Consider the following 23,964-nt stretch of genomic DNA (forward strand, 5'->3'; position numbering starts at 1 on the left):
TTGAACAAATCTTGCCTGTTCCAACTGGATAGCTGGTTTTCATCAACCAAACCACAAGAGAAGAGCCTGGCCTCCCAGAAGGCGTAGGTGGTTCACGCTAATAGCAGGAAGGAGGCTGTCATTCCAGGGCTCGGCTTTCACTTCACAGCCACCTCTGTGAGTTGAGCTACAAGAGGGTCATCCTGAGACCGCATGGGAGAAAAGGAGCAACTCAAAATCCGGCGCAGTCTTTTTAATGAGGCGGCCCTTCCCTCTGCCAGGAACGTTCACTGCACACACACACCATGCCTTTTCAGAACCAGGGAGGCCCTACTTTTCTCGCAGCTCTGGGTTCTCCCAGCCAGGACAAATTCTCCTCACACATGCTTTCGCATCACTGTATTGTTCTTTTTTGAGCCTTTTCACAGTTAATAATTATGTTTATTTTAGCGAGTGGTTGATTGATGTCTACTGCTCCTTTCCATCAAACAAAGTAAGCTTCGTGAGTTTTTTTCTCCTAGCTGCATGCCCGGCACCTAGAGTGCTCAGCACATAAAAAATACTTAATAAATATTTGAGGAATTAATTACTTACCAGGTAAAACATTACCTTATGCCTCTAAGCTTCATGGAAGTTAGAAAATAAAGAAGGCTGCTCCTTTCTCCATTATAAGAAAAAAATCAAACTGCAAAAAACTTGGGTGTCAAAGTTGTCTGGTCGTCTCCTGCCCCAATTTCCATAAAACCATCTGCTTAACTGTCAGGTCTACTTTATCAACCTATCCTCTTGTGATTCAAATCCATGAAAAGAACGACGATGAAGACTATGAGAACAAGATATTTTCCTCCATTAGAATGGAATTCTGAAAAAGGAATTCTCATCGTTTCAAACTTGAAAACTAAAGTCTTGGTAATCTACAAGGGAAACGCAGATAGCGGATAAGTCTAGGTCATTATCTCCCATGGCGGGGGAAACGGCTCTGCTATTTCACTGAGACGAGGCAGGCAGAGAGTCCCTGTATCACTCTTGCAGATTTTGTGATCAGAAATAGGCTGACAGTAGCATATGCCTCAAATGCAAACAGAACTGCTGTCTTTTCCAGTCAAAGGTATGTACTAGGCAAAACTCCAGTGACTTCTAGACCGTCCACTTTTTCTTCAACTACCCAGCTTCAGAGGAAATCTCAATGAAACACATATGGAATAAAACTTAATAAAATTAGAGTCGCTATGTGCCCATACTCAGCTCACATTCAGCTCAGCCCAAACACAAAACAAAATTCATTATCATGCATTCTATTCATTATTGGTGCAAACAAAACTCTAGAATTAAAATTTAACATTATGAAAATATTTCCAAGACCTGAAGCTCATTAACACAATACTAGGAAGGTATTAGGAAAGGTTACTTCCTTCTTCCACTTAGTCATTAGATATTAATTGAGCCCCTATTAAATGCCAAGCACTACCCAGCACACTAGGGGAATGCAAATGTCCTCCAATAACCAAATTTTATTAATCTAATCCTAATTTGGAATTCAGAAAGAAAAACGAATAACTCAAGGTCAATTCTTTCACACTCACTTAAATAAAAGCTTTCTTCTAACCACTGAGAAGACATTCTTACCAAAAGGCTATGTCATCATTTCATTATAAACTAAGACACTGTCTTGTCATTATCTTTACATATTCTATCTGGAAAAAACCTATCTACACACTGAAGTGAATTCTGATAAACTAATTAAGAATCTTATTTTTTTTTAATCTAAAAGTTGGTCCAAAAATCAAGTTTTATTCCCAAGCCACAAGTGAAGGAAATAAAAAAAAAAAAAAGATGAATTAAGGCAAGCTTCATTCCTCCATTGCCCAGTTACAAGAAGTATTATCAGATTTATTACAAATGCCTCAGGTGTTCAGCTTAGTTAGCATCACCACAACTCCATGGAAAACTTATCCAAATTTTATCTCAAAAGCTTGGTAGGAATCCACAGGAAGTCCCACACATCTACAATCACAAGCAGAAAGAGAAAAGAAAATAATCCCACAAAATTCTAAGCTTAATAGAACAGATGCCTCTTCCTGACAAGGGACAGCTGTCAGGCAAAGCAATGACTTGGGCACTGCACCTACTTTCTCATGTTCCCTAAGGTGTCCATATTTATCTTGAGACAAACTATTACTGATTATTGGAAACGGTTAAGGAAAAGAAACCCAATGAAACTCAGGCTGGTGGTAATGACAATTATCCAGATACCAGGAATTATCCTCAAGCAAAAAGTCCTAAAGGAGAACCCACTTTCTGTCAATGTCCTAGTGAAGGAAAGTATGGCCAAACAAATGTGTCTGTCAGCCCCTTAAGAGAAGCACTTCATGAACTGGAAACTATGTTGAAAAATGAACTTCATTCCCATTCCTACACCAAGCAACATCAAAAATAGAGGTTCCACTAAGGAAAAAGGACCGGAGGGGACATCAAAAGAAACAGGAAACATGACTGGAAGAGCAGATGTGTGCAAAAGCTGGGTATACCCAGCTCTTGGATACCTTAGAATTAACTGCTTTAAAATGAAGCTGTTTAAATGTTCTTAAGGTCTGTTTTTCATTACCTGACAGGCAGATATATGTTAAATATTCGCCTTGACCCCCAGTTGCCAAGAAAGGAATCTTTTTCTTTGTCCTCCTCTTGACTTGGACAGCTCCCAGCATCCTTTCATCAAGAGGTGCAAAAATTTCCTTGCTGATGGCAGACTTGGCACTCATTGCGGAACAGTCGAGGAGGGCGCACAGCGAGTTTTCTAAAGAAGAAAAAGAAGAAGGCAAGTTGAACTGACAATATTTTAGGGCTCCTGTGACAGCGAGCAGCAAGTTGATTCGTAGGTGATGTAATTTTCGGTTTGCAGTTTAAACTCTCACTTGCTTGAAACGCACTGAACAATCATTAAAAGCAAGGTCTGCACATTTGTATTACCTGTGAAAAACACAAACAAAAGGGAATCCTGAGGTACTCGCTGAAAATGTCAAATACGATGTGAGACAGACAGCATGGAACGTTATCTGGAAAGTGTGTCAACCTCCACCCCAACTGCATCTAATGGTAACTGGAGGGCGGTACGCACCCCCATTCCTATTTTGTAAGAAACATGGTTTCACATTTCCACTTGAGAAGTCTTTCCACTATCCAACAATCCTTAATCAAGAAGTTCTTTAATGCTGCCTCAAAATCTCCTTTAACTCTAATGTAAATCCATTTCCCTAATTCTATTCACAGTGGAAATAATTATATCATCTTCTACATAATAACCATACATGCTACGGAAGACCATTAATTTAATCACCCGTTAGGCTGCTTTGGATCACGCTAAATAATTAATCCTTATTTATTAGCCTCTTTTAGTGGGTCCTATTTTCCAGCACTCCTCTGCATAGAGTTGCCATGCTCTGGACCCTTGACAAATTCTCCACATTTTTCTCCAGCCAGAGTGGACAGAAAATTCTCTTAAAAAAAAAAAAAATGTCTGACTAATGCCAAGTACTTTGGAAATGTTACCCGGCAGTGCCCACATGTTATGCTCCTGTGGGTAACTGGCAGTGTGTGCCCAATAATTAAGAAGATAAAGCAGTATGTTGCTGACTCATACAATGAGTCCCTCCTCTCCCTGCTACCAAACTCACATATATACAGCCCCATGTTATATTTAGTTTTCCAGAAGTTATACCTCCTTAATGGTCTTAATTCTGCTTATTTGTGTCCATTATACTCAAGGTCATTCTGAATTTTAACCCTATTATCCAAAAACCTCAACAGCAACTTGATGAGACATTTTCTATGCCATTATCCTAGTTACAGTCTGTGTCTTAATCACTAAGCAAAATTTGTTTAACCAGCAAATCAGAACTAAAGGTGCAGATGGGGCCTGTGGGGTGGTCACTTGGGTTATATATACAGAGTATTCAGAGACAGCGCAAATGGGTCAACAGCACAGCCAAATATGGTAACAGCAGCTCAAACAGTTGGTCAGCCTGCTGTAAAATTGAGCCGGTTGGTGAACAAACACTACGTGCCATCTCTAGGCTCAGTATTAGGGACACAAGAAATGTTTAAGACATGGTCCCTGTTCTCCAGGAGTTGACTGCTGACTACATCAAAGGTTTTGCTCTATGAGGGAAAACCACAGGATCACTCTTCCCAATGCAAGATTCACAAATGCTACCAACATAGCTACCCATCAGCAACTCTGTCGTAGAAAAGAGATATATTTAAAGAGGGCATTCCTCTGGTTAAGAGAAAAAAAAATCTCCTACTTTCAGTTTTGTAACAGAACAGGTTTTCTTAGTGGCACCAAGAGTAAAGAATACAAAGTGTTGTTTTTTATTATATCCATCTATGTCTCCACTACATATTATACCGATCTATACCCAGATCCATTTGTGCTCTGGTCATGACATTTTCTCATTGCCACCAGGTTCCTCACACTGGCTGAGAACATAATGACAACAGTGTAGGGGCCTGGTTTTCAATGTGCTGACCACTGACTGATAGCCTGCAATTTCCCAGAAGTTAGCAAACACAACCTCCCCCCGACACCCCCATGATTTTACCCTGTGACTTTCCCAGGCAGCGTGTTATCATTTACAGGGACATTTTTAAAGTGAGCGAGAAAAAAGTCCTCTCACTTCTCACCCTTTGGGAACAAGTGAGAAAGCGAGCCAGTGGGAGCGCAACAGCTTCCAACGTTCTAGAAGCAATGCCAAAAGCATGTCATATCCCCAAACTCACCAGGCATTCTCTGACCAGTGCCTTCCCAACTGTGCTATGGCTTTTGCTTTCCTATTTTGGATTCACGTTTTTCTAAAACTGTGGTTAAAAGAAATAAAAAGCTATCATTTTATTGTGTAAAATCTGCCAGAAAAAAAAAAAAGGAATATGCCTGTTTTACCAAACTCTTAGAAAATTCTGTTCTTCTTTTGAGAAACTGGTAAGACATGGAAATAACCTTTTACTGTGTTGTTGTTTTTTTTTTTTATACTGATATTCAGTAGCCAAGAACAATAACAAACAAAACATGACAAAAACCAGGAAACATAAAACCAGGTACTTCACTGAGCACAAGTTTTAGAATCAAAACAAACCTGGGTTCAAATTCCGGCTCCAACACTGAAGACCTATACGTGACTGGATAAATATCTTAAATTCCAGACCCTCAGCTTACTAACTGCAACTTAGATCTTCACCCACCTGATGGAACTGTTGAAAGAATTAAAAGAAACAATGCATGCAAATCACTTATTCTAGGGTCTGAATCATAATAAACTCTTAGAAAATTTTAGTTAATTCTGCTACAGCATGAAAAATAAAAGGCCCTCTGAACATGTAGAAGCTGAGCAAATGTAGCCATCCATACCAGAAGGGATTTGTAAAAGAGAAACTCAACTTTACCACGGCTTTTTTCCTCATTCATGGTCTGAAACTCTCTAAATATGGACACACGGTCTATTTTACGAAAGGCTCCGTATTGTTACGAGGATGATGAATTTATAGGCTTCGCCCTCAGGAAACTCACCAGTAGGAGATTATTGGATGCATTTTGTGGGATGTGTATGCCATGGCAGGCATGTGTGCATGTTTTTTATTGTTTTAATAAATGAAATTTTTTTTTTTTATTTTAGAGAAAGAGTGAGTGGGCAGGGGAGAGGGGCAGAGGGAGAGAAAGTGAGAGAATCCCAAATAGGCTCCATGCTCAGTGCAGAGCCTGACATGGGGCTCGATCCCACGACTATGAGATCATGACCTGAGCCAAAATTAAGAGTTGGAGGCTCACCCGACTGAGCCACCTGTGTGGCTCACGCGTGCATGTTTTTTAACACCATCCTGGGAATGGGAAGGTACAGTGGATCAGAAAGGAAAGAATCAGAAAGGGAAAAGGGTACTTGTGCAGTTTCATGGCAAGAATCTATAAGAGTGTCTCCCAACCTGAGGACACATCTGAATTCAGCATAAAAAGCTTTTAAAAAATGCAGACTCTTGGTCCCCTCCTTTACACCCACCAAATTAGAATCTTGGCATTTGTATTTTAAACAATTCTCTAACTGGTTCTCATGCAGCCATCCTGATGCCTAATTTAAAAATCAACAGCCTAACAAGGAAGTATGGAATGGAAAGAAATGCATTCTTCGGAAAGAATACAGGAAGCCATGTAACAGGATTTTCTCTCTTGATTCAAGCAAGCAGCTTTATCAAGTCTTACATCTTGTTGGTAAATCAATGTCCAGCCCAAGACTGGGACCCCACTGTAAGAAAACAAGACGAATACAACACCAATGACCGCAGGTATTCTAGTCTACATCATAATGAATATAGCAGGACATGCCGCCCCAAAATAGGCAACTTCAATATTTTGATTATTTGTGGCAGAAGGCATCTGAAAAGCAGCAAATGCAAGGAGAGGCTTTGTCTGAACTCCCCTGATCTGCTAAAGACAGATCCTCCAAAAGGAGCTCAATAAATCCCCTCTCCCAGAGTTTCATCAACCAGAGAAGATGGGCTCTTGTCCCAGGAGAGACTAGGAGAGGGCACCATATCCAGGACAGACTTTTTCACAAACTCTCATATTTCCCATCTGTTCTTCTAAGGGTGCACTCAATCTCTCCTAAAAATCATTTCCTCTCCCCTTAGAGGCCTACCTCCTCTTTGCCTGTGGAGACAGTATTTAATCCTGAATTCTAAGGATTTAGAATACTAAGGATTTTCAGTTACTCATTCTTCCCTGGGTATCTCCCATGTATCCATGAGGCATGTGTGCTGATAGACTTCTGTTTTTCTCTTATTAATCTGTCTTTTATTATAGCAGTCTCAGCTCAGAACTCAAGGGGGAAGCAAAATTATTTTTCCTCCCCTACAATCCCATGGAAGTTTTTTTTTCTCTTCCGGGTCCACAGCTTCTATAAGCTATAATTACAAAGCTTTTCCATCCAAGAAACCAACCTACAATATGATTTGCAAGTCAAAGGAGCTGGCTGCCTTAAGTGGTAATTGTAGAAACTAATCTCAGTTAGTTTAATCCTTCCCAGGGTTTTTTAATTTATCTTCTTGCTGTAAACCACCTAATCCATATCCACTTGCCTTAGTACACGGCTGCTGTGGGGAGGTAGCCCTCCACTCCCACAAGTAACCAGGAAATGAGATTAACCTTCAGAGAAGGAGCAGTAAACTCCTATGACCTCAGAGCTGAGCAGCTGACGTACACGAGTAAAGGGTACACAGGGCAGATGTTTCTCACTCCAACATTAATGTCTTTGGTTTCCAGGAATGGAACGGATACGTGTCCTCTGTGGTCAGGAGATAAGGAAGAGTGGTAGGGACTCCAGCAAGTTAAAACTGCAGATGCCCTTAGCCACAGTTTCCCTTTGCAGCTATCATGCAGACACGGGGTGTAGTCTACAGGCTTCAAGTATTTCTCACCTGAGAACCAAGAGCTCCTTTGGTGAGATACAGTGATCTATTTAGCTTAATATTATCAAGGTAAACAGATCTGTCTAACTTCAGGAACTTCCCTGTTTGGACCTCATGTTTATTTTTTATTTTGTTTTAAAAAATTATTTGTGTGAGAGAGGCGGGGGGGGGGGGGAAGGGAGGGAGGGAGGGGGAGAGGGGGGGGGGGAGAGAGAGAGAGAGAGAGAGAGAGAGAGAGAATGGAACTTAAGCAGGCTCCATGCTCAGCACACAGCCCAACACGGGGCTCGTTCCCACGACTCTGGAATGACCTGAGCTGAAATCAGGAGTCAGACGCTCCTCAACCGACTGAGCCACCCATACTCCCCTAGGCCTCATGTTTAGCATGCAATCTTCTGATCATATTTTGGCACTAGCTGTGCCAATACAAGTATTCTGGACTCTACGGTAGTATATTCCCATCGGCAGTGAATAACCAGAATCCCTGGTTTTAGACACCACTGTCTTTAACCAGTTAATATAACCTGACCCTGAGGCAGATGCACTCATAACAAGCTGATATCAAGTTTCAAAATTCTCCAAGTAAAGAGTGAAAGTGATGTCACCCTGGAAGAGTTTTGGGGAGAATCGGCTGGTCTTTACTAGTGCATGTGAACTCTGGTGAGGTGACCTCCAATAACCTAGAAATAAGAGAAGTAAGGTTACTCTCTAAGGACTTCTATCATTACCACTTTGTGTTTGAAATTCTACAAATGCAACTTTAATTTGCGGACACTAATCATGCATCCAGCTTCCACCGCCTTCCTGGCTTTAAATCCATTTATCTAGCTGCCATCTGAGCACTTCCACTGTGAGTTAACCTAGACTCTGCGTCTTCCTTCACCCCTCCAAACCCCACCCTCTACCCCATAAGTCCTGTGGATTTGATGTAACCTTACTGGATTCCATCAGAATCCCTCTCATTCTTGCATCTTCTGCCTTGTTAGGATTCTCATCATCTCTAGCATGAATGATTCTGATGCCTCCTAAAAGGGTCCCAGTACCGATCCCATCTGGTTCACAATTGTCCGTCGATGCTGCCCAATGTAATATTCTAAAGGATAAATAAAACTCCAGCTCAACTGTATTTGCTTCTTCTCCAAGCCTCAGGTCTTTACAGGAAAACACAATTACCTTGACAAGAAATGGGTCAATGTTATAAATATTGAAACCAAAGTAGAGAAATGTTAAATTGCTTCCTGTCAACTCCACAGTATATAAACACTAAATGTTACACATCAGAGGTTATCAAGCAATCACTAAACCTAAAAATAATGTAAAAATGTTCATTTTGCTCCAAAATCCAAGAACTTCACCTGGTAGTTAGAAAACACGCAATGTGTTACACGGTGAAAAGTCTATTTTTTAATGGTTTCACATATTAAGCACAATGAGATAACTGGAGGTCAAATTACCTTTATAAAAGTTTACTCAACTAAGAGTTACTGATACCAAATATACAAAATTTCTACGTAGACTTCACTCCTTGATAAGATAGTTCTCAAGATGAAAATTTCAGTCACTTTATGGCATGCAAGCATGTAGAAAATTGAAATAAATCAGATAAAAATCTCAGTCCACCAGCCAATTTTTCCATGTAGTTCAATTACTACTTTAAACTAAAAATTTGCATTAGTGGGATCTAAAGAGGGAGTCTGATATACTACTAGAATAGACAGGTACTTTTAATCTGGTGGTAACATTCAAAGTGGGAAACTGAAATCACTGTTAAGTCCATTGTTCTTCATGGCAGACACAAGGGCTGTGGAATGGGGCTGCGTGTTGTGAAACCAGGTGGGAATGGCGGACCAAGAACTCGTATTTAAGACTTCACAGGGCTTGCAAAGATCAGAACTAAATCAGTAAGTCATATCCCAAAACAATCGACCAGTCAACCAGACAAAAAAACAAAAAAAAAAACAAAACAACAAACAAAAGAAACCCTCTAAAAAGTATCCTTGAGGGACCAGAAACTTCTAAACAGGAAAATAAAAATTATATGAATAAAAGCTAAAAATAGTCTCTTTCCATTTGAAAAATACTTGTAGACAGACATAGAAATACCATAAAGGACAAATTCCAAACAAGGACTGTACATCAGCATCGAATGAGGTACCTAGGACCTGTTCACAGAGGCGATCTAAAGGGCAAGGACCTGGACTTGTTTTCTTGATCATCTCCTCGTTTATTCTGCTATACAACCAGGTCAGTACCACTGTCTTTGGGGTTTTCCCTCTGCATTTAATGAAATATTTATAAAATAAGACTCTATATAAACATTTTTTTGAGAGTATAAGGCAGATACTCTGTAGAGCCCTAGTAATGAGTCATTGAGGTTTGCATAGCACTGCATGATTTACAAAAAACACTTCTATGCTCAATTCCAAGCGTGGAATCAAGATAGCCGCTAAATGTATCTCCCAAAGTTGGCTTTAAGATTGTAAATCAGGCTTTTTAGGTATGTGTTTTTACGAATGGTAAACCATGCCATTTTTAATCCACCTCGACTGGTCCAGGGAGAAATTATAATTTCACTCACAGAAATTAATATTTGAGTTAGAACTCCTTGAACCAGAACTTCTACCACAATGGAAGAAAATGATGTGAGCTTGTGTGCCTGTATGTATTATAAATGCATGCTTACTTCAGATTCATTTTTAAGAGACAAACATTAGAAACAATCTCAATATCTACCAATAGCCAATCTTCATTGGTTAAATACAGTATAGCGCATCATCCAAGAGAATATCACATAGTCTTTAAAATTAATGGCACAGAGCTACAGATACTGATGTGGAAAATGATCATAACACAACAGAGTGAAAACAAGGAAGTGAACAAAACAGAAAATGAGCTCATGAATTATATGTATTTATATGTATAAAAAATGTATTAAAAAAAGTTTGCCTAAATGTTAACATAAATATCTCTGGATTTTGAAGCCAGAAAATTGGTCAGAAATCAATTCTGCGGGGCAGTATTCTTATTCTGCTATGACCTGACTACAGTGTTCCTCTAAACATTTTGTTTTTGAGGTGCACTGTTTCTCCTCAGACTGGAAGACATATCAAAATATATTTTATTGAGATCTAATTACTGGCCTGCCTCTTTTCAGCTCCAGTCCAGACATGGTGCTGGGAATCCCAAAGGTGAAACTCGATAAATTCCCACTTCAAAAAGCCGTGAGAAAAAGGAGCAAATGCTATTAACAATGACAAGGCCCGGAAGCCATTTCTGTGAGAAGAAAACGGCCCCTTCTCCTCCGAGCAAACGCAGCTCCATGCCAGTGCCTGTGGCCTGGTGAATGCAACACGAGCCACACGTCAGCTTGCACTTGCTCCCTTACACACACACCTTTGGAGCAGTGCAAAAACAGCACAACCATACACAGTCCCCCCTGGTCATGGCTTACTTACACTTTTAAAGTATATGAAACTCTAAAAAAAAAAAAAACAAAAAAAAACCAAACAAACCCTAAAATATAGTTTAACTCTTTAAGGAAAGGGAAGAGGGAGTTTTTCGAGTTTTTCCCCACCATCAGGCTACCAAATACTATGAGACTTGGTTGGCTTTCTTTTCCTGTATATACTACCCCTCCCTGTGTAGGAGACATCATGTTCACAGGATCCTCCAAAGCCAGTGACTCACGTCTACTGCAGTTATAAATCTAGACTATTTTCATCTCCTCTTTCCGTGTTTATATGTTCAGTAAGCACATTATTCTTGTTGGTTTAATATCCAAAGAACAAACCCTGTTCTACACCCAGACCCTAAGACCTGTGTTTACACAAGTTTATTTATATTGTGGGTGGACTTGTTAACCTTATTGTCAATCATTATATCCCAAAACTTTAACAAATAATACAACAAAGCCAAAAAAACCTATCACCACCACCACCACCAACAAAAAAGCTGCCAGAAATAAGTCACATTCACAAGTTTAAATTCCAATGACTAGTTAAGTGGGTTCTTCAGTGCCCATATACCGACTCCACAGTAATGGGCAGAAATAAACCACTAGGAAGGGCAGGCTGGGGTGTACTCATTGGGTTATGACAGGATTATCAACCCAAAATGTGAGCAGGCCTTAAAAATGAATTTAATCATATCAAAGAAAGAACAAAGGGTTGTGAGAGAAAGAGAATTGAAAGGAGCTTAAATTGTTGGCACGTCTCAATCTCTGAGCATTCATGTCACTGTGGTGTCCAACAGCTAGTTGGCAAACCAAGAAAACAATATATTGGCCTGGGGAGCATTGTTTATAGCAGACAACACTGGCAATTGACAAATCTATTCCAACCGAATAGGGACAAAGCCACATGAGGATAGACAATGTGAAAATAAACAGTTTAATTATGTGCTATGTTCTGCACTGCTTGCTAAATTAGTATGTTTCTTTTACTTGCACTGACGATAGAAAAGTGAGGCAAACACTAAACCCATACGTGAAACAAAGTGGAAGATGCTGAAAAGGAGACAGTAGGCGCCAGAGTTGCTTGTGCTATCCCCCCATTTCAGCAAACCAAGACTTAATAATACCTAACCTAACTGCTGTCTCAACCCCCCAGAAGCTTAACGTTAACTGGTCAACCTGGAGTTGCCTGGTCAGCACTCCATAGGATCCTTCCAATACCCTTAGGAGGACAATCTGCCCGAAACAACACTTCATTATTTGCTAATAATTTTCTCTCATAGCCCTTTATCTGCCCTTAAAAGCCTTTTCTCTTTGATAGCTTGGTGAAGCTACTTCCTATTGTTAGATGAGACTTGCTGCCCAGCTCATAATCATTGAAAAAAGCCAATTGGATCTTTCAATTCACTCAGCTGAAATTCTGTCATTTAACAATGACTTAGGTAGTAGTTTTTCCTCTTAAAGGAGGGGTGTGATTCACAGAAGTTTATACAGAAGTTATGGATTAAGAAAAAAAGATCAAACATAGCAACCATTAAAAACAAAGAAACCAATGAGTAAATTCTCCAGCAAACATAGGATGAAACTTTTATTAAAATCAGGTATTTGTTGACTTAAATCTTAGGTAAGTTATAAATTCTCTTGGTTCAGCTATTTCTATTTTATTTTATTATTTATTATTATTTTTTTAATGTTTACTTATTTATTTTGAGAGAGAGACAGAGCACGAGCGGAGGAGAGACAGAGAGGGAGACACAGAATCCGAAGCAGACTCCAGGCTCCAAGCTATCAGCATGGAGCCCAATGCGGGGCTCGAACCCACAAACTGCAAGATCATGACCTGAGCCCAATCAGGCGCTTAACCAACTGAGCCACCCAGGCGCCCCTCAGCTACTTCTATTTTAGAACAGATGTGGAATATGACCCCAAAAAGATAATAAGCCTTTTCAAAAGGCTTTTGTACGTGTATGAAACCTAAAAAAACCTAAAATATAGCGGAAACAAGTTTACATATTTTCTAAAAATCAGAGGAAAGCTTCTCAAAATAATCTCTAAATCTAACATCAATTCTAAAATTCTACTTGAATCTCTGATTTGAAGAATATCATCACTTTATAATTTCTTGAGAGAATATCAACAATTTCTGTAATTGGTATTTTATCAGAGCTACACCCTGACATGAAGTCCTTCACAGTAACGGGGGACACAGGAGAAATGTGGCATGTCCTGTACCCATTTTATACATATTTATCATGTCAATTCAAAAGGTAAGGCACTTTGTCCTTTGATGTCTCAAATAAGATTTTCAACGAGGTCATTAAACTCTTCTGTCTCACAAGGATCTGGCCAAAGAATGTGATTTTAACTTTAACCGTTCTCCCTGATGGTCAGCTTCATGATTGTGCACCTGTGTGGTACGATCTGATCGGTGCCAGAAACATTCCCACTGCGCCTCCAAAAGCTTTCCCCATCAGCTATCACAAATTCTGACTCGAGATGCATACATTTAGATGTGGGACTTTGGTATTTGCAAATCCTCATTAATGCATTTGTAGTGGGGGCGGAGGGCAAGATTCCATTTTACAAAAGAGGAAAACTAAGGCTCAGAGTAGTTACATAAGTGGCTCTAATTCATACAGCTTTAAAAGGGCAGAGCAGGGATTTGAACCTAGGAAGCGTGATTCCAGTGGTCTGCTCTTCCTCACTATCTCACTGAAGAAATGAGAAAGGTCAGGATAGGTGAGGTAGACAGAAATGCATTCTAGGTAAGTCAAGACCAATTCATCTCCTTCACAGTTTTCCTTCTGATCAGCCTTGCTTTCTGGTGGGACAAAATACTGTTATCATCCCTGCCCAGCAGCTACAAAGATAATGCATCAGGCTGTAGTTTGAAGTCATTCTTTCTGGATATCTGTTCATCTCGGTTATGCATGTCATGCTGTGTAGTTGGCAAAGAGGATCACGTAGTCTAGTCAGAATAGAGCTTGTTTTGATTCCACAGATAAAAAGTGGGGAGTTGGAAACACAGCAGCAGAGAGTCTATAATAGGTCTGTCTCCGTAAACAGGACAATGCCCACCCAAAGTCTCATCACAGCTGCTCAGGACCCTCCTTCGGAGACCAGCGGTTTACAACAGGAGCCCTCTCCTGGGAGGGTCTTGGATGGCTGCCACAAGGCAGTTTTATGAACCTTGTAGGCTATTATCCAAACGGGAAAAGGTTTAAATATGAAAGGCACACATATCAAAGGTTTCTGCTGGTTCTCAAGGGAAACTTCTCTTTCCACTTCCTTTTGCTGTATTACCCGCCTCTGGCATTTCAGAAACTCAATGTGGACCCTCCTTGTTGCCTCCTCCCTCAGACTCTCTCTGTGCCTTCTGTCTTTTGTTGTTACTGCTTCAAGAAACCCTATTTGCTTCCCTGGCCGCAATGCCATGGGCTTCGCAAAAGTCAAAGGCCAACCAGGGGAATTCCATTCAATTGACTTCATGAGAAGGATCTCCATAAGACCTTCCAGATGAGCCAACTGACAACCGTTCCTTGACACCTTTTTGGGGGGCCCTACCCACCAGCAGCTTATACGTCAGCTGAAAGGCATGGAGAAGTTAGTATGCTGGCATTCTTAGGCTGAAAAAATCTTCATAGCTGGAAGTGACCTTTGTGCTGTCTAGCACAACAATTCCCTCTCTTAAATCGTAAGAAAGCTGAAGTCCGGAGGGAAATTCCCAAATCATGTAAGTAGAGTAGCAAGGCCATGACTAGGGCTAGCCACTGCTCTCTGCTTGGCTGCAATGCTCTTTCACGTCGAGTTACTAGAGCCGTCCCAAGTTTGTGGAAGGTGTGAGCACATGGTATGCCAGAAGGGAGGTGAAAAGAGAGAGAAAAACCTCATTTATCGCAGGGAGGACTCTTCTCAGATTCATTCTTTTTCTTATGAATTGGCATGAAATTAAGTATTGGACTAGAATACTTCTAGCCCATTGATTTCAAAACCTCAACTTTTGGCTATCACCTTTTTATTCTCTTGACTTTTCACAGTTTGTGCTTTCTCATTTGGCTGTCAAGGCCAAAAGCAATGATGGCCTGCCCAAGTGGAACAGCCTGAGACAGTCCAAGAAGCACAGAATAGTTTTGGCCAAGTCCCAAGCTACAGGGAGGGCTCTGTGCTGACCCCAACTAACAGGAGCTCCTCCTACAGTCTCAGTGCTCTGAGCCCTTGGAAGGAGAACACGCCTTGGGCAAAGTCACATGACCATCATCTGCCTGGGAATTAATGCTCTGGTACTGGTGGTCTCCTGAAAGTGCAGGCTAACCATGCCAAAAGCCTGGTTCAACTGTTGTAAGGGTTCCCAGACCCTGGGAAACAACAGGATAGGAAAATAGGAATCTGTCAAGCCCAGTTCTGGTCTTTCGAACTGCACCCTTCAGCCTCAGTACAAAAACACCACCAGGTGCCTGCAATCTGTAATCAGTGCTCTATTAAAATGCTCTCAGAAATGCCAGAATTATCCTGATTCCCACATGCAGCTGCACAAGGTCCTACTGGGTAACTGAAGAGTCTTTACAGGTTCACTTGAGACTCCCTAGGAGCAAGAAAATAGAATGCCTTGGTTAGGCTCCAGCACCCAATCATGGTTCAAGCTCACTTGAGAGGAATGGGTAGGTAGGCAGGCATCCTGCTCTATATATTGGGATGCCACAGAATAGCCTGTAAATCCAGGTCAGGCTCAAGGTCCATATGTAAATGCAGGCTCTGCCCCAGTCAATCAGCTCTTCTGTCATTCAGTGTCAACCCTTTTTTTAATCAGCATGTTCCAAAAAATAACTAACTTCTGACCTAACTAGCTGTGTGATGTTTGATAGGGAAGAAAAATCTATCACTTGAATACTACTCTAATACTAACTCAAGTTAACACTAGTATGAGTTTATGGTGTTACACGATAACAAATTACAGAGATGTTCAAAACACATGTGATCCAGAATCTGGGGCCAAGGCACAGTGGCCACTTCTCCCATGCTCTAATCTTCCAGACGCTGGATGGTGAAAAGAAGGCTAGATTTGTCATCAGATGATCTATGTCTGAGCTCTGCCTTTGCCTTTACTTTTTGAATAATCCTAAATTACATTCTGTATCTCTAAGAATCATACCTTCATTTTTAAAACGGGATATCATCAGAGCAGCTGGCTGGCTCAGTCTGTAGAACACGGGACTCTTAATTTCAGGGTCGTGCGTTTGAGCCCCACTTTGGGTGTGGAGCCTACTTAAAAAATAAAATAAAATACCATAAAATGCAATAAAATAAAATGGGATAGTATCAGCCACTTCACAAGACTGTGGTGTTGGAGGAGGGGGTTAGGAAATCAGCTCTTTGGGTCAGCCTCCTCCCACCTGAGTTGTCCTGGTCCTTGAAAGGCAGACAAACATGGAAGCAAGCATGTCCTACTACATCCGCAAAAGCATGTGCACATCACAGCGCATTTTACAAAGCTTTCCTCAAATGGCATCTTCCCACCCTGTGAGGGAGGTACAGAGGTATTGCCTCTCCTTGATGGGTAAAGGGAACAAGGCTCAGAGAAGGGAACTACCTACCTTGCTGACTCTGTTGGACTTGGCCAGGAAAGAGAGGATATTTCCTCCTGTAATCTTGTCCTGTTTCCACTGGGCCCCTCTTACCATATGAAACTGCCTGCCAGCTTCAGTAGTAAAATAATGACAGAGCCAATTTATGCCTGTCCCAACGTGGATGGAGTGTTGTGACCCAAGGAAGATGAGGAATTGTATAGACATAAAAAAAAAAAAAAAAAAAAGGCAAGAGCAAGAAAAGAAAAAGACACAGAAAAGAAAAAAGAAAAGAAAAGAGAAAAAAAAGAGAAAAGAAAAGAAACGAAGACACAAAGAACAGAGCCAGGATAAGACACAGGCTCTCACTCAATATTCAGCACTGTCCCAGACAAAGAGGGGAACGCGACCTACGCAATCCTTCCCCTCATGCAGCTTTCATTCTAGTGTGCAAAAACAATCAACAAGTAAACAAGTCAATGCAGTAGCTGAAAAGAAATCAATTTAGACAGGTCCTGTGGGTTCAGCAATTAGGCAAAGGGATAAAGAATTGTAGTCACTATCATTCACCACTAACCATCAGACAAGGCAATCAAATAACGTGGAGCCGACGCTCTCCAAGCCTTCTAAGAGGATGTTTGTTTGGCTTTGATGATTATTTCTGTTCTGGCACATATTGTTCTGTACCATCAGAGGTGACAAAGAAATTTCATCTAGGGACAGTCCCTGTCCTTCTTCACTCAACACACATTTACTGAGTAGTTACTATGACCTGAGCTCTGCGCAAGAGATGGAGATTACAGGTGAATTAAAAATATTCAAGGGAAAAAAAGGTCTGGTCAAGAAGAAAGACAAGGAAAAGAGACAACCACCAGACTAAATGAGGAATGGAAAACTTCTGCTCCACAGCAGCAGAAGAGGCAGGTATTTTAATCCTTCAGAGGCTGGTGATCAGGAGATACTTAACTCTGTTAAGCTTACCCTTGAAATGTAATTAAAGAATGTAATTAGGTCTGCCTGCACGGATTACACAGAGAGATCCAACTTCCATGGAAAGCCACAGGAGTGGCTGGCTCTGAGTGGATGACCTAGAACATACGCCTCAGGTTCCACCTCTGATCTTCACCAGGGGCACGCCCTGGACCGCCTCAGCCAGAAGAGAGACACATCCTCACCTATGGACACCTCAGGGACACATTTCTGTGCAGCCCTTACACATTTTCAGAACAGCAAGCGGAAACTCTGGGTACAAGTATGGGGAAAATGAAATGCCCCCAGAGAAGCTGCCACAGGAAAAAGGTGTCTGAGACAAATATAAACTCAACTGTCCATGGTGGGGGTGAGGGGAGGGGAAAGAGCAGGAGATGAAAGAAAAACTGCTTTCTTTCAAAGTGTTCAACCCCCCACCTGTTAACGGAAGTAGGCATGGATATAGACCTGAGCACATAAGTGAGTAGTTTGTAAGAGTAAGTTTTCTTGGCCCATGCACATTTAAAAGCATATATATTTTATGTGAAACAAATTTCCAGTGTCTCTTGAAAATTGGGAGGATCTGGCAGCACCAGGCCTGCACCTGCCCCCAACAATCACCATCTCTATAATGCGTCCCCAAAGTCATCAGTCCCCACCACTCCCTATTTTTTTGTCCAAACTGAGACTTAATAATGTCAACTGACCATCATCCAAAATGCCCTTGCTTTTTGTTGACTCTGGCCTGTTCTCTAATTTATTCCTCTCTGGTTATTGATTCCAAAGAATCTGGTATGGAGACTAAATTAATTAGCATGACTGGGAATGTTGTAAAAACTGTGTAAGAAAGGATGAGCACAGTTAAAAAAAAAAAAAAAAGGTACTGCCCTATGGGAGAATGAAGCAGAGATAAAGAAATCATCACACGAATTTTAAGGAATTAAACCAAGTGGATCAAAATAGACCAAAACAAGCCAAATATTCTTGTCACACAGTCATCTTGGAAGTTTTAGAAACTCTTTATATTCTCATACACACACACATACCCCTACCCTCACCAAGTGTCACCAAGCAGGCACTAGAGACATAAGTACAATTGTAATAAGGTGAAATGTAGAGGGTGGGGATTCTATCAGTCCTGCATACAGCCAACTGGTACAGCCTTCTGGAGGACACTTCAGTTAAACTTATCAAAAGCTCTGAAAATAGGCACAAGAGCAATTGTACTGCTAAGAACTTACCCTAAGAAGGTGGAACAAGAGTAGATATACTCTATTACAAAATTAGAGTGCTCTAAATTCTTTTATTTATTTTTTAACGTTTATTTGTTTTTGAGAGGGAGAGAGTGTGCATGAGAGTGCAAGCGGGGGAGATGCAGAGAGCGAGGGAGACACAGGATCTGAAGCAGGTTCCAGGCTCTGAGCTGTCAGAGCCTGACGTGGGGCTTGAACTCACAAACCGTGAGATCATGACCTGAGCTGAAGTCAGGCGCTTAACCGACTAAGCCACCCAGGTGCCCCTAGAGTGCTCTCAATTCTTAAAAAGGTTGAAAGGAAAAAATCCAAGAAGATTCTGGTTTGAAATGCATCCACTGACTGGATACTTCTAATCTATGTCACATCATTCAAAGAGGCATATTCATCTACTCTTTTGGTATTCTTAAAACACTAGCCTAGTAGTTTCCTTTCCTTAGCATCTTGTTTAATCTCTACACAGAACCTTCAAGAATCAGTGTTCTCCTGAAATTTGGAGGCTGAGATGTTACCTATTCATATTTTCAGCCTTTCAACAAGACATTTCATTGAGTGTCTACTATGTTCCAAGTCTGTGCTAGAACTCAAGATAACCACTGCACAGGGAGGTACAGCAGGGTGGGCATGGTCAGGAGGCTACGCTGGAAGGGGTTCTGACCCTGCAAGGGTGCTCTTGCTAACCACCGCTCTCTTCTGGTTCATATGGAGAGCGTAAACATAAGATCTGCATTTTGTTTTTTTCCAAGAACTTTTACATCTAATCACTCATAGCCCACGCAGATTGCTTAGATTTCTGTATTCATCTCAAAAATACTGGGGGAGCCATAATTGCATGATGCCAGAGGATCATTCCCAGGACCATCACCATCTCTTTTACTCGCTATATGAAAATACCTAACTAGAAACCATTACTTAACTAGTCCGTTAACTCTGTATGTGGGTCATGTGTGAGTTTTCCTGAAACACAGATATGTCCCTATGCTTCTGGATAGTTGTATCAATGTGATGGTTGATGGAATGGTTTCTCAATGGTGAGCTCAACACCCATCTAGCAAAAGCTGGGACGTACAGAAGGGAAAGAGTGCAGGGCTGGGAATCAGGAACTTCTACTAGCTAAATTAAGACTAAATAACATGTTTAAACACACACACACACTCCAATGCCTTATTTAGTTTGAAGTTATCTGGTGTCAGTTGATGGCTGCAGCACTCCTTGATGCTTATTTACCAAATGACTATGCTGATTTCCTCTATTCTAATTCTACTCCTAATTTATCTGATAGTTCTCTACGGTATATAAATATGAAGACAGCTCACTGTACTTCCTGAGATAGAAAAAGTGCAAATGATTAAATGCAAATGCAAAAGTCATGTCAATACAGTGCAGAAAACTAAATTTTGGGGTTTTTTTTCCCTATGCAATTAACTTAGAAACCACATGGAAATTAGCCAAGAAAGAAAGCTCAGAAATAAACAAGCTTGATTACAGAATCCAAGCCCCATAGATACCTACTCTATCACAAAATTAGAGTGCTCTAAATTCTTAACAAGGGTTGAAGGGAAAAAATTCAAAAAGATTCTGGTTTGAGATGCATAACTGGGCTGATATTTCTATTCAATGTCACATCATCAAATACTGAAGAATTCATTAAAAAAACAAACAAACAACTAATCAAACCCCTCTCTAACCAGATTTTAACAAGGAAAGGCACAGTTAGAAAACAGCAGCTACACGCTACAGAGAACTCTAGAGTAGTTGTCTGCAGATCAGGGAACTCATTTCGTGGTAAAAGAAGTGAGGCAACAAGCCAAAGGTTTAGGAGTCAGGGATCCTCCAATAAACCTTATTTCCAAGCCTCTGGCCTAGAATGCCAGCAAGGAGGCCACCCATCACCAGATGTGGGCTCTATTTTACTAGACAGAGTGTAGGCTGAGCCAGTGACCAATGTATGATGTGTCTTTCTCTTAACTAGGTTAAGAGGTGGAAATTTCTTCTCCCCTGTTTTAAGACAGTAAGAATGTCCACCACTGAACACAGGGTATGTCAGTGTTGCATGTAATATTTGGCCTCCGGGTGCCAGTCCACGGCTAGACTAATTGTGAGAGGACTTTAATTGAAATGGACATCGCTGAGAATTGTGGATTCAGGTTGGATGATGCTTTGTAAGCAGCCCCTTGACTTCTCAGTGTAGCAGCTGTGACTTTGGGATGCTTTCTGTTGGGGAAAGGGTAAGTGAATGTGTAATTCTGCCTATGAGTGGATTACATTATAAGAGAAAATCTTTAGCACTGTGTGTAGGAAACAAGTTATGGGCCAGGAGTGAAAGGAGTGTACTGAGTAAGTCACAACCCAGGAATCTTTGCTTCTCACTTTATGCTTCAGAGGGGAGCTACCCAATCTCCTGCTTTTATGAACCACATGGGTATATGTCCCCCAGTGCAAGCTGAGTACAACAGGGAAGGGCCTGCGACCCAGGGAGAGTCAATCTGGTACAAGATGGCTGCCTTGAAAAGATAAGCTGGGTCAGACTGTGAAAGTAAACCGAGCCAATCCCCAAACAGCAGTGGGAGCTGCTGTGTCAGTCGTGATGTAGAGAGAGGCAGAGAGGAGATGACAGATCACACAGAAGCAAAAGTTGCAGAGAAAACTGATCTATAGATTGAGGCAAGGGTGGTCAGACATAGGGGAGAGAGGAAAGGAAGCTGCCTGGGTTCACTGGGCATACACAGCTCATACACAAGGTTATGAAAAACTCCTATTTTCCTTAAGTGAAAAGGGTTGTGGTTACCTGTTAACAACAACAACAAAAAAAAACAAAAACAAACTTACTGAAAGCAATGAACACTGGTGAATGACTTCAAATCTGCACATAATTGTCCCACCTTCTTTATTCATATCTTAGGTCTAACACCTGTCCAAATCAGTTCACAAAGGTCATTTGGAGAGCACAGTTAAATCAGTGTGAAGGTGTAATTTGTTGTTTCTGAGGGGCTCAAATAGTAAAATAAAGGCAAGTTCAGAGTTAAACAGAGAACTTTCCTTGCCTGTGTTAGATGCCCAGCTCACTGAGCTTTTATCGCCCCTAAAGGCAAAACAAATCCAGTCAAAAGACATATTAATGCAAGATGACTTCTGTACTTTATGTAAGGGGAAAAATCAACCAATTCAAGGTTATGATTCCCATAAAATCAAACTACACTAAAGATGTCATCTAAAAAAAAAAAAAAGAGAAAGAAAAAGAATGCCTAGAAGACAAACTTTGGTAACAGACAAGTACATCTCTCGGAACCGCCTTTTCTCCATGACTGTACAGCCTCGAGGGCCCTACTGCTCACACAGGACTTCTGGCTACAGAGCTGGTAGACCGCCCCCACCCCGTATCCTCTACATCCACCCCCAGCTCCAAAGTGGCAATGTGGCACCCGAGGCACCTGGTGGCCTCCTCCCAATACAGTTCTTCCTCCCGCAGCTGCTCTCCAGCCTGTGGTGGGCGTTTCCCTTTGGTACCATGGGTGCATGGCTTTATCACTGTGCCTGGCACATTATTCGGGTATTGCAACGCACTCTGGTTTTCGTCCAATCTCTCTGACCATTCTTTCGGTCTCCTGCACAAACTTTGCTCCACTATTTCTGCTCTTTCCTAAAATGTTATTCCTCCAGGTTTAGCCCAATGCACTCTTTTTTCCACGTTTTATGGTCTCGCTTGGTAACCTCATTCATTCCTAAATTCCAACCACCTATAGGTTGCAAACATACCACATCTACATCTTCTGACCAGATATCCGCAGTCGATTTCCACCTCGATGAGCCACAGGCACCTCAAACTCAACAATCCCCAAACTGAATGGATCATCTTCCCCTAAACAGTTTCAGTCCTATATTCCTATCTCGGTAAACGGCACCACCATCCATCTGCCTACGTGAGATGCAAGCTTCTTTCCTGAACCCCTCCCCTCCTTGTTCCCTCTGATCTATCCCCTCATCCCTCACCGAATTCTGTTGAATTCTATGTTCTAAATCTCTCCACATCTACTCACTTCCCTTCTCTCTTGTCCTTGCCCTAAGTCAGAGTGCTATCACCTCCTGTCTGGGTAGCAACCTCTGAACTGATCAACCAGTACCCAGGACTGCCCCCAATCCACTTCCTACAGTGAAGCTAGAGTTCCTTTCCTAAAATGCCTGGGGTAGATTAATTATCAGCTGCATCTCAGCCCAAGCCCACCCTTTTGTATTCTGTTGTGATGCTGGAGCTAGAAGTCTGCAAACCACATATCCTAGAATCCCCTGCAACTGGCTTCATGTTAAATTCTGCCAGTGAGAACTACCGTCATGGGACTGGAAGGCAGAGGTGGGGAGAACTCTTCTTCCTGTTTTCCAGCTCTTTTCAGACTCTGCAGTAGCAGACGGCGCTAGTTCTCCATGCTTTTAGTACACTGTGTACAAGCCACAAACCCCTCTTGATGACTGAAGCCCCAGCCATAGGCAATCCTTCCCCAGAGGCCCACGCACCTCCTTGGCAGTCCTATGGGGATCTCTACTCTGAGCTTCCAGGTTTGGCTAGCCACACTCATTCTCTTTTGTTCCCCCAGCCCTAGGGATGGCAGCTGCTTCCTGAAGTTACTAATCTCTAGGACCTCTGCTTCTACTACCCACTCAGCCCTCCCAGAACCTGTGTGTCCAATTTGAAATATTAGCATTATATCTATTTTCTGAATGAACCCTGACTGATACAGAACTTGCTACCAGGAGTGGTTCCCAGAAATAAATCCTATAAGTGGTCTTATGGGATTGGGCTGCATATCATTTTGACCTTGGACGATGATGGCCTCATGCCTCCCTCCAGGACATTCCATACATAGTAACCACTGTGATTTTTATAGAATGTCTGCCATCACCTCAGTGGCTCACCAAGGCTATCAGGAGGGTGGGTTTGAAGAGGTTCTCAGAGTTCTAGAGCCACCGTTTCTCTCTGTAGGTTCTCTTCTGACCACTATTTCCTCCCTCCCTCATGTTCCAAGCCCTACCCATTCTGAACTCCTTTCCATTTCAGAACCACTGTGCCTCTTTCATGCCTTCAGAAGGTTCTTTCTCTGTTTTGTATAACATGCCCCTAATCTTCTCTGTTTACCCAGTTAACTTCTACTGAGCTTAGACAGCATTTTCTCTAAGAAGTCTTCCCAGATCTACACGCACCCATTATAGCAGTAATGATACTATTAACTCTGAGTATTTACTCTGTATTCTCTACCAAACCATGACTTCTGGGAAGACGAGCACTATGCTTAACTTCTCATAGTTTTAA

General features: G+C 41.5%; 1 protein-coding gene across 3 annotated transcripts in view; it reads right to left on the reverse strand.

Moving 5' to 3' along the window:
* STXBP6 (syntaxin binding protein 6) overlaps positions 1 to 23,964 on the reverse strand; it is a 248,187-nt gene that overhangs the window by 167,067 nt on the left and 57,156 nt on the right. For all 3 annotated transcript variants that reach the window (XM_053889310.1, XM_053889311.1, XM_053889312.1), the window contains exon 2: positions 2,585 to 2,773. In XM_053889310.1, coding sequence (XP_053745285.1) covers positions 2,585 to 2,738 — 154 coding nt within the window. In that variant the 5' untranslated portion in view covers positions 2,739 to 2,773. The remainder of the gene's footprint in view (positions 1 to 2,584; positions 2,774 to 23,964) is intronic.

This window comes from Panthera pardus, unplaced genomic scaffold, assembly GCF_024362965.1.
Source record: "Panthera pardus isolate Hobbes unplaced genomic scaffold, ASM2436296v1 HiC_scaffold_24, whole genome shotgun sequence".
Taxonomy (NCBI): Eukaryota; Metazoa; Chordata; class Mammalia; order Carnivora; family Felidae; genus Panthera; species Panthera pardus.